General features: G+C 42.3%; 3 protein-coding genes across 3 annotated transcripts; 2 read left to right on the plus strand and 1 right to left on the minus strand.

Moving 5' to 3' along the window:
• Nucleotides 1–1,168: 1,168 nt before the first annotated feature.
• On the plus strand, nucleotides 1,169–4,032 carry EAE97_010681 (uncharacterized protein). The gene is made up of 4 exons (XM_038881196.1): nucleotides 1,169–1,281; nucleotides 1,566–2,412; nucleotides 2,473–2,787; nucleotides 2,842–4,032. The coding sequence occupies exons 2-4, from the start codon at nucleotides 2,040–2,042 to the stop codon at nucleotides 3,762–3,764; spliced, it is 1,611 nt and encodes a 536-aa protein (XP_038728057.1). The 5' UTR covers nucleotides 1,169–1,281; nucleotides 1,566–2,039; the 3' UTR covers nucleotides 3,765–4,032.
• A 355-nt stretch (nucleotides 4,033–4,387) lies between these two features.
• Nucleotides 4,388–5,656, plus strand: EAE97_010682 (uncharacterized protein; the record flags this gene model as incomplete). The annotated part of the gene is made up of 1 exon (XM_038881197.1): nucleotides 4,388–5,656. The coding sequence occupies one exon, from the start codon at nucleotides 4,388–4,390 to the stop codon at nucleotides 5,654–5,656; it is 1,269 nt and encodes a 422-aa protein (XP_038728058.1).
• A 2,624-nt stretch (nucleotides 5,657–8,280) lies between these two features.
• Nucleotides 8,281–9,679, minus strand: EAE97_010683 (uncharacterized protein; the record flags this gene model as incomplete). The annotated part of the gene is made up of 4 exons (XM_038881198.1): nucleotides 8,281–8,543; nucleotides 8,613–9,383; nucleotides 9,435–9,547; nucleotides 9,666–9,679. 4 exons carry the CDS (start codon nucleotides 9,677–9,679, stop codon nucleotides 8,281–8,283), a joined length of 1,161 nt encoding a protein of 386 aa, XP_038728059.1.
• Nucleotides 9,680–10,718: the final 1,039 nt, after the last annotated feature.

Consider the following 10,718-nt stretch of genomic DNA (forward strand, 5'->3'; position numbering starts at 1 on the left):
AAATCCCTCAAAGACAAAGAACAAAGAACAGAAAAACCACTAGATAGAGCTATCGAGCCTCGCAAATATTCGATAGCATCATGAAAACATATACGTCATCAGTACCTACCGTTGCACAGCCACATGGTGCGGGACATTCATTGCTGCCTACCTTACGTATATGATAGAACCAAAACATACCTCGACTCGACCCCTACAACTGCCGATGCTGCTCCTCAAACAATGACAGAAACTTAAACTCAGGTTACTTCCCGTGGCTACCACAAATCAAAACATACCGGTAGTGATGTCCGTCAGATATTCGCTGATAATCTCTTTCCTCGCCCCTTTCCCTTCAACCGAATGAATTCGGTTATTAGACTCTTCGACATCTAGCTTAGTATGAGCTAGGTAGGCACTTGTATTATCAGTCACCCCATCGAATAATATACTTCTCACCAAAACTATTCACAACGATGTTATTTTGTGGAAGGGTCTCACTTTACCGCCGCACTCCAGGGCTCACACAATTTCTTTCATTACAAGCTTTCGCCAAGCCTTTTTCATAACCCTTTTGGGTTGAAGGCAGTGCACGGCTAGTTGCCGATTAATCCGGGGGGCTTTTGAGGGTCGAGGGGCAAGAGAAAATAATCCTGGTAGAGCTATTTACAATCTCGTTGATCTGGTGATACTCCGAATGTTGTGACGGGATGAATGTGCGTATCAAAAGAGTCCCTTGCTACATATGGTATGGTTTGCTGTGGTAAAATGCAACGGCTTGTTACTTGGGGAAGATCACGACAGTGTGATTGCGTACAATATGACTTGTGGCGGAATGTATCTTCATGCGGAGAACTAATTTGTGTTCAGCTAGCTGAGTGTATTTGGACGAAAGGAATAGGAATGTCAGACGTGGAAAGTAGTCATCATATGTGATTGGACATTCTAAGCCCTACATCTCCCTTTAGAAACGGGAAAAGCATTACGGAGTGACAACGAGTCTCAAATCTTGGCTATACGGACACGTTTCTTTGGTTCCCGTTTTACAAAGCGCCTTTTCCACCATCTGGAACGTTGGGACACATCATTCATGATGGCTGGGGACGCGGAAGAATAAAGGAGTAAAGGCTTGGATATTTTATATTTAGGAATCTACGGTATCTACATAGTAGATATTGGTTGTGAACAGACGAAATGAAATAAAGGAAAGAGAAACTTGTTATTGGATCTTTCTCTAGGGTCCTAATTTTTATCTCTTGTTACTTTTTGGGGATCAGATTGCGTGCATAAATAAATACCCAGGTACGATTTCAATTTCAATATAAAATCTTCCGCCCCCATTGTAAGATTACAATCAACACCTACTTGCATGAGAGAGGTAACACTTGTATTGTAATCTTACCTCCCAATGAGAGAGATTGTATGGAACGGTTCAATTAAACAACAGTACGGATTCTTCTTGAAAATTTAGAAAATCTAGATTTCCTTACCCATTCAATTTCATTAATCTTACCATCTTACCATCTTACCATCGATTCAAAATTTCAAATACAACCAGAGAATATTACTAATAGGGTTATTCCAAGATCTTCTGCCGTCTTGGGGTTTTCCCTTTCTCTTCCCGAGCTGGCTCATCCATCCATCGTGCCATCCCATTAACTTTGCACTAAACAAGGACTTTGGGTTGAATTAACCTTGATTTAAGGAAAGAAGGCTATCACAGCTATCAAAGCTTACTTCGCTAGCTGCCTAGGTAGAGGATAGTGCTGCCGTCTCAACCTAGTTGCCCTCAAATGGTCCAATCACGATAGAGGGACAAGGAAACCACGGTACAATTCCCAATACTATCCCACTCCACCTTCGCCATCAGCTACTGTGACGAAAGAAAATAAATACGATTCACTCATTTCCAGCCTCAATCTTCTTTCCTTCTCTTGGCCATTCACGAATTTACCTTTTCTCTTCCTCCTCTTTCTCCTTCTCTTCCCTCTCCTCGACCTCCTACACCTTTTCTCTTCCGCCATCTTCTCTCTATCGATAATACCTAAAATACCGCAGACATGGCGAGATCTACAATACTCGCAAGTTTACTGCTGAGCTCTTCGCTTTTGAGCTCTGCAGGTGCAAACACCATTCAAATGTCAATCGCCAAGAATCATGCCAATGAAGCAGAACAATTACAAAGGCGTCAACAATACCTCCAGCGACGGGGTATGGGAGAGGTGATGCGAGTTGAAGAAAGGGCAGATACAGTCACGGCCAGTCTGGGAAATGCTGTAACTAGTGGATTATATTATGCCAATGTTACAGTGGGGTCACCGGCACAGGCACTGAGTTTACAAATCGATACGGGTAGTTCTGATGTTTGGGTGCCGAGTTCGAGCGCGAGCATTTGTGAGGATACTAGAGATGGGGGATGCCCGGGGGGAAGTTGTATGTATATCTATACTTCTGAAGCAAATCTAATTATGGAGGCTTGCTAACATCCTTTAGTTGATTATTCTGCATCCAAGACTTTTCTCGACGTAGACCAAGATGCTTTCAATATTTCATACGTAGATGGAACTGGATCCACTGGAGATTATTTCCAAGATACATTCTCAATTGGTGGAGCAACTGTTAAAGGTTTCACAATGGGTTTGGCTACCAATACTTCTATCTCAATTGGAATCATGGGTATTGGATACAATAGCTCCGAAGCAAATATTCAGACTGGAAACGGGACTACGTACCCAAATTTACCGAATGTGATGGTCTCTTCAGGATTGATCAAATCAAATGCCTATAGCTTGTGGTTAGATGATTTACGTGAGTTTCACCCTTCACAGGATGATCATGAGAACAGAGCTGACGTCTAGACAGAATCAAGTACTGGCTCAATATTATTCGGTGGTATTGACACAGAGAAATACGTGGGTGATTTAGTCACAGTCAATGTCTACCCAAGTTCTCGTGGAGGATCAGTAACATCCTTTACTGTAGCTTGGACTTCTCTCTCAGTTCAATCCTCATCTGGAACTGATCAATTGACCCCTACCGATTTTGCTCGCCCAGCAATCCTCGATTCTGGAACCACCATTACCCTTCTACCTGATGACGTTGCAGCTATTGTTTTCGAAGAACTTGGAGCAACAGTCTCTCAACAACTTGGTGCGGTAGTAGTTCCATGTGCTCTAGCCAAGAAGACTGGTAGCATAAACTACGGTTTTGGGGGAGTGGGTGGCCCCACCATCAAGGTGGATGTGTCACAACTCGTATTACCTCTCACCACAAGCAATGGCCGTACACCAACTTACGACAATGGTGAGGCAGCTTGTCAACTCGGTATCCAAGCTGCCGGCTCAAACCCCACGCTTTTCGGTGATACGTTCTTGAGATCAGCATACGCTGTCTATGACCTCGACAATAACAGAATCGGACTTGCCCAAACCGATTTTGACGCTACTGGATCCAATATCGTACCATTTGCAAGCGCAGGTGCACCTATCCCAAGTGCATCGAGTGCACCAAATGAAGAAGCTGTCACTCAAACAGCTTCCGGAATTCCAAGAGTTGGTGTAACAGCGACTGCGACTGGAACTGGTCAAGCAGCAACGTACAATCCCACTGCCACGGGATTGAATGCTGAGGATGGGTTTACGTCTACATCATCAGCGACTAGCTCTTCGAAAAAATCTGCTGGATCAGGAGGTCCTGCACCATTTGAATGGGCTAGAGTCTTCGTTGGTGGTTTCGCGATAACAATGGCTGCTGTTGGGGGTGGTATCTTTACTCTTCTAGTTTGATAAAGTTTTGAAGATAGGAAGCGGAGGAAATACATAAGCAAAATACATTGTATATTATGTACTTACACAGCCTTGTGTAGTTTTACGAAGCAATACGAAAGCGGATATTATATTTGGCGCAAAGAGTCTTTTTTTTCTGGAAGCGATGGCATTGATGGATGAATATATGTGCTCGGGTTGTTTATACTGAGCATAGCAGGAGAGGTATTTAGTTTAATAGGAAGATGAAATATGGAATAGAGAAATATACTCTTCAATCATCAGTTCAAATGTAGTTGCAAAGTGAAGTCTGCTTTACTAATGGAATGAAGAGATCTAGAACCTCGATCATGATCACGTGCCGATAAGATAAGACATACGCCAAGCCATCGATAATGCGTCTACAATCAATCATCCAGAGCTCAAGCTCCAACCTTTCTCGCAACTGTTCGTAATTCATTAAAGATCTTGTAATATCAAGAATCCCCGCGATCACATTGCACGGCATATGCACAACTATACCAAGACAGCTTGCTAACCAATATTCATCATTACACAACTACTCCAAGCCCGCCTCTCCGTCATCTTTCCCAACAAAACGCAACTGTACGCAAACGGGGTAGTCAAGTATATATCCATCCATCATGTCTACAAATGAACCCGATTCTCTTGATCCTCCGCCCTCTCGAGCTCAGGATCATACACTTCATATATCTACCTCTCCTCGAAATATTTCGATATCCGGTTCTCCAAAGAATCCCCAGTATCTGTCGAATTCTCCGCAGGAAATTAGATATTCTGTTTCGCCAAGAGAGGCTCGACATCTTTCTGCTGAAGACCATCGATTATGTGCTTCACCTACTGCTGAAGAAAGTAGATCTCCTAGAGATACGCGAAATATCTCTCCCGATCACCAACGTCGGCTCGCTTCACCTACTGCAGAAGAATTATACACATATGGAGAACCATTCCCCGAGATGCCAGAATATCCTCCGCATGTCGCAGATCCTTTAGTACATATTCAACAACCATCTGACTCACAAGACGGCTCGCAGATGCCTAGAGAAGAAGTGGCTTCTTTCGCTGGATACTTCACATTGATTACAGATTCGACTATGGGAGTTGAGGATGGAGATGGAAACCCGAAAACACCAACGACACACCATCCGTGTAAGATCCATTATATATTTTCGGATGATGAGGATTGTGAGGAATTGAAAGAGGCTTGTTTGAGAAGTTTACCGGATGCATCCAATACAGATACTTCGAATAGTAATTCCATGACGAACAAGAGTTCTGGGGAATTAAGAACTTCGGGCTCGAGCTCAAGCTCAAGGTCAAAATCGATAGTAGCAACGAAGAAGGAAAACAAGGATACGCAGGGGAAACAGAGAGAGGAAAGAGTTATCATTATCGATATGAATGAAACGGGAGATAGAGTAGTGAGAGCTCAAAGTCTGAGTGATAAATGGCAGGTTATGGGATGTGAGATTGGGAAAGCTCCGATCTTCGAAAGTGTGGGTGAGGAGGGCGGAGAAAAGAAGGAAAAGGGAGGTGGGTTGATGTTGAGGATTGATGGGGTGGGAATACCTGTTCAAAGAGGGGACAAGGAGTTGAGTGGGAGTCGGGAGAAGGGGAAAGGGAAGGAAACAAAGGAGATGAATGAAAAAGAGATTGCGAATTTGGATTTGGACAAGATCCTTGAGGGATTCGATAAACGGATGGATATTCTACGTAAGGTCATTGGTGGTGTCGGCTGGGATATGAGAGAGATGGGTGTGAACAACTTTGATGGAGAAGAAGCTGATGAAGAACGAGACGAAGAACGAGATATGGCAATAGCTGGATTGCAGTCAGCGGAAGAAGAGCAGAGGGAGCTCGAGGCAGAAGGAGAGGCATTTGAAGCTTCTTGATTTACAAGACTGGATACGAATGGATGTACACTTTGGGCATGCGGAAACGTTTTTGGGACAGGTGGAGTTGCATATATTAACTAATACATACATTTACGACATGGTAACACGATGACACGGTACAGCACGGCATAGCATGATACGGATTATCATAGGCGTATATCATAGGCGCAATATCATATTAATATTTCATGGTAAATAGACATGACATCAAGGTTTAAGCGAGACGGGATTGGGAGGACATGGAGCGGGGTATCAGATCAGTATGTTAGGTATGGAATTGACGGGCAGGATGATTGGTTTATCTTTTAATGTTTGTTCTAGAAGGAAAGGTTTAAGCGGTACCTATAGCGGAAATGGAGTGAGATAATTTATATCGGTTGATTTCGTGCATTACTTTGGTTTGATTAATCATACCTCGAACGCCCACGGGTATTCATGAGTGCTTCAATGTGATGCGATGTGATACGATGGAATCCCGCGAGTTTGATACCCATTGTTGTGTGAAGAGGAAGAAAATGAGATAAGATGAGATGAGGTGAGGTGAGGTGAGGGGGTAAATGACGTGCTAAGTACATACATAAGTGAAAATCATCAAGGTACTCGGGATGATTAGGGGGGACTAAGTAAGTGGTATGTTCTGGAGAGAACATATATTGGAAGGAGGTGGGTGGATGGGAGGGGAGATCAGATGGAGATGGAGGTTTACCTAGGTAGGTGGGTATATGTAGATTGGGGTGGAGTGGGGGTAAGGGGTGTAGTTGGGATTTGGATGTGTTGTGATGTGATGTGATATGAGGAGGGAAGTGGGTGAGGGAGGGGATGGGATGGAATGGAATGGAATGGAATGGAAGGGGGACTTGGATTTTGGGGTGGAAATGGGGAGATTGGGGAGGGAATGGTTAGCCGGAGACGGTGATACTGATGGTAGTGGTGTTATACTGCCGTGGTTGAAGTGTGGAATTAGGTAGAGATGAATGATGGATGATGGATGATGATTGAAGTGGGATAGTTGAATAAGGATGAGAGTTTTAGTAGGAAGAAAAAGTAAAAGTAAAGAGGTGGGATGAGAGTGAGAATATGAATGAAAATAAGATTGAGAATGAGAATCGAGATTTTAGAAGATAGTAAAGAGATGGACGATGAGGTGAGATGAAAGATCAAGGACGAATACAAAGAATCATTATCTAAATAGCAATGACAACAACAATAATAACTGTAAAGATGAATATAAGCAGGTGGCCGGGTAATGAGATAGATCAGTTAATCAATAAATGAAAATGAAAATGAAAAATGAAAAATGAAAAATGAGAAGGTGTTGAGATAGTAATGAGATGGAGGAAAATCGCGGGTATAGGAAGGATATCTAGTTCTAATATGAATTCTTATCTCTTCCTCATATCACGCTCATCCACCCCCCTTTGTGTATCTGACAGTGAATGTGAAATTAAAGATAAAGGATGATTAATCGTCGACTAACCGAGGAAATTTGGATAGGTAGATTGATTATGTTAACCGAGGGGATGCGATGTGATGTGTTAGTGAATATTGAATTGGATGTAGATGATGTAGGAATATGCTTTATATGTGGGAGATTGATGGGATGAGATGATGTTGATATTGTGGATGGATGAAATGGGATTAAATGATGATTACCGAGTAGCGAGGAGTGAATATATACTCGGTGCATAGGTAGCTAGGTAGTTTCTTCTGTGTTTCAAGTGAAGGGATAGGAAAGGGAAGGGAAGGGAAGGGAAGGTGGTAAAGAGTCAAGACTTGGGATTTCAAAGAGAGTAAATGGAAAGATTGAGAAAGGGGGTGAGATATAGAAATATAGAAGGAGGCGTATACACATGCGGGATATGATGAGTGAGGTTTAGCAGAAACGTGAACATTGAAGAAATGCGTGGATGAAGCAGATGGCAGAAAAGTGTCAGATGGGACGAGATGAGATGAAGAAGTGCAATGAATCCGTAGGTCTAACAACCAGTACGAGCGAAACAAGATGATCAAAGCCCAGGGATGAAATACAACAACTTGAAACACAGAAAACTAACCTCACAAGTAAAACTTGTCATCCAATACCAAAACAGCAGATACAATAACAAGCTATTCATCTCTCGAAAATACAAGCCCACAAAACAAGCATAAACAAACTTCAGATATATTTCAGTTAAGATTCATTACAAAAAGCTACCGTATATTAAAAGCAACACTACAATATTCTATAAAAACATCAATCCCACCCTCTCCTCTCAAAACTAAGGAAACGGAGAACTCCCCAACCCCTATCAAACGGTATATAATTTTTCCTCCCATATAAACCTATTATTCTTACACAAAGAAATGTTTTGTATCGAGGCACGTCTCATCTCAACGTGCTTGTGTTAGAAAGGACAATTTTCCCCTTCCTTCTCCTTTCCCCTTTCCTTCTCTTCTTCAGTCCTTGAACTGGAAAATCATCATATACGCCCAAATCTTATTTATGCACAGCTCATTTGATATAAGTTCAGTAACATATGCATATTCGCAGAAAAGACAAAAGAAAATTGAAAACATCAAGAGCGCAACTGGGCCTGCCATATACAAACATCATTTCCCTCTCATTCGAAAATTCATCCCACTCATGCGATGAATTTCTTCCACTTTCTTACCACAGGTGTGAAATCCGCACCTGGGACAACTGCCTTTTCTTCGCTCCATTCCTTGCCTGCGACCACCATTCTTGATTCTACAAAGCTCGCTCCTGGTACGACAAGTCTGTCTGATGTAGTGAAGTCGGTACCTGGAATAACCGCTCTCTTGGTAGTAGTTTTGGCATTGTCGTCTGATTTGCCACTGGTGAAGTGTACAGCTAAGACGATTGCGATAATGGCAACAATGATAACTGTGAAATGTTATGTTAGTGATTGAAAGATTAAAGTGAGGGATGTGAGGAGATGCAAGGGATACATACCAACAAGACCTAAGCAATACCACTTCTTTCTGTTTCTTGATCTCGCACTGACAATTGCCGTGTCCATTTGTTGAACTCCCTTATCCATATTCTCGACAACTTCTTCGCCCTTCATTTCGATGTTAACTACAGCAGCTTCTTGTTGTACAACCAAGTTCTCCATCTCTGAGAACAATTCGGCGATTTCTATGATATCTCTCTCAATCTTCTTGATGGCCTCGTTTCGTTGTCGGACAGCGTTCAAAGTTGTATTAGCTTGTCCTTGTCTATTGCTAGTCATTAAAGCTTGTTGAAACATTTGCTGAGGCTCTGCATTGGGAACAGCAGCGTTGACTTCTTCTTCTGTGGCATCGGCATTGACAATTCTATACTCTCGTCTCATCTGGTCTCGCACTGCATGTTCGAATTCCATCTCTTTCGCCTTGTATTGCTCCATTTGTCCCTTAAGTTTACGTTGGACTCTGCCAATTTGTGGTTGATTCCTTGGACTTCCTGACTCGGGCATTCTCTTGAGGCTGGATATTTCATTGATGAGACTCTTGAATGCAACACTCGACTCGGATGCAATGTTTGCGAGGTCTCTGGCGATTGTCCCTTGGTCAAGCTCACTCCCTACTCTGTTTCTCAGTGTTTGCAGCCGGGTAACGAAGGAAGAAGTCGCTTCAATTCGGTAGTCGATGTCGCGACATGAGTTGAGAATGAAGTTTGGATCGGCTTGCTCTCCGGGTGCACTTCCATTTTGAGCTAAAGATGACATCTCTACATTTTGTCCTGATTTGATGTTAATGAGATGATACTTGTTGTGCGTTCTAACGTGCTCACCACCATAAGAGTCTCGTCCCATTGCTCCTCCATTGTCGTATTGAGGTGATTGAGGGTAGCCTGGCGATGCTTGTTGAGCATACGGGTTTGCCCCGCTGTTTCCATATCCGTTTCTAATCCAGTACTGTCAGTAGAGTCCTCTGTGAATTTGTCTATCGCATTGTATCTTGGCATTGTCGGAAAGGTCGTGTCGATGTTATTGTGTGTTCAGGGGGATGATGAATAACTAACCCGTACTGTGACATGTTTATTAGTTAATCACTTCCAGAGTAATTGAATGTTGTGTCTTTTCGAGAGAAGATAAATATGAAGTTCAAAAGTATATAGCAATTGAAGAAGTGAAAGAATGGTAAATATCTTTGGGGGAAGGATTGAAACTCGATTGACAGGAATTGAAACACTGAACTTACACTCATTTTCCAACACGCTTCGACCCCTAAACACGACCTGGCGTCAGAATCAACGAAAGGATTTAAATGGCTAAAATGCACAAATTTCCGCGGGTATAGAGTCTATATTATTTCGTATTTTATATAAAGAAAGAGCGAATTGAGAGAAGAACTTTTGTAACAGAAGAGTGAGAAATGGAAATGTAATGTCAAGACAGAGGCAATTAATTAGATGAAGAAAAGGACTGTAAATGTTTAATTATTATCACCTCGTGAGTCGTATCTCATGGGAAATGATTTTTCGAGGAGATCTGCTGCGCCAAAGACTAATGAGTACTAGGTCTAGTCCTAGTCCTGGTACCTACTCCTAGGACTCCTGGTAGAAACTAATCTGGGACCATTTCAGGAACGTCTGCGGATTAGAAACAACGGTCGATGGAAAATTGGAGAATTAATCAAACATAATTGGTTGATATTTGATTACTTGAAGATATTCAAGGATGATTTAAGTTGCACTAAGCTTTACTAAACTCGAAACTTAGCCTCAGTGGATTAGACTCTGACCATTTTCATAGGCCCAGGTAACCCTTATGATGGTAAGCCACATACATGTGTGCACATATACGGGATAAAAGCCTTGCTGGTAGTTCGGGATATTTTTGGTAACATTGCCAGCAAATTCAAACCTGTGATCCGAAAGATTTATACGAAATGTGTAACAGGTACGAAGCGGCCAATAGTGTAACAATGTTGTTGATGGACATGAGATAATGTTAGATGATCAAAGGCTAAGCCAAATATTATACGTCGATTGGCTTTGAACGTTGAAGAAGATGGTGTACTTTGTGAGAATAATTCATGCACATCATCGACATCAAGCATGTTCAATACTATT

This window comes from Botrytis byssoidea, assembly GCF_014898295.1.
Source record: "Botrytis byssoidea strain MUCL 94 chromosome Unknown BBYS_029, whole genome shotgun sequence".
Taxonomy (NCBI): domain Eukaryota; kingdom Fungi; phylum Ascomycota; class Leotiomycetes; order Helotiales; family Sclerotiniaceae; genus Botrytis; species Botrytis byssoidea.

Bases quoted from the DNA above. Each gene is read 5' to 3' on its own strand.
- EAE97_010681 (XM_038881196.1), top strand. From the start codon at position 2,040: ATGGCGAGATCTACAATACTCGCAAGTTTACTGCTGAGCTCTTCGCTT. The intron at 2,413-2,472 runs GTATGTATATCT...AACATCCTTTAG, and splicing joins GGGATGCCCGGGGGGAAGTT to TTGATTATTCTGCATCCAAG. The intron at 2,788-2,841 runs GTGAGTTTCACC...ACGTCTAGACAG, and splicing joins CTTGTGGTTAGATGATTTAC to AATCAAGTACTGGCTCAATA.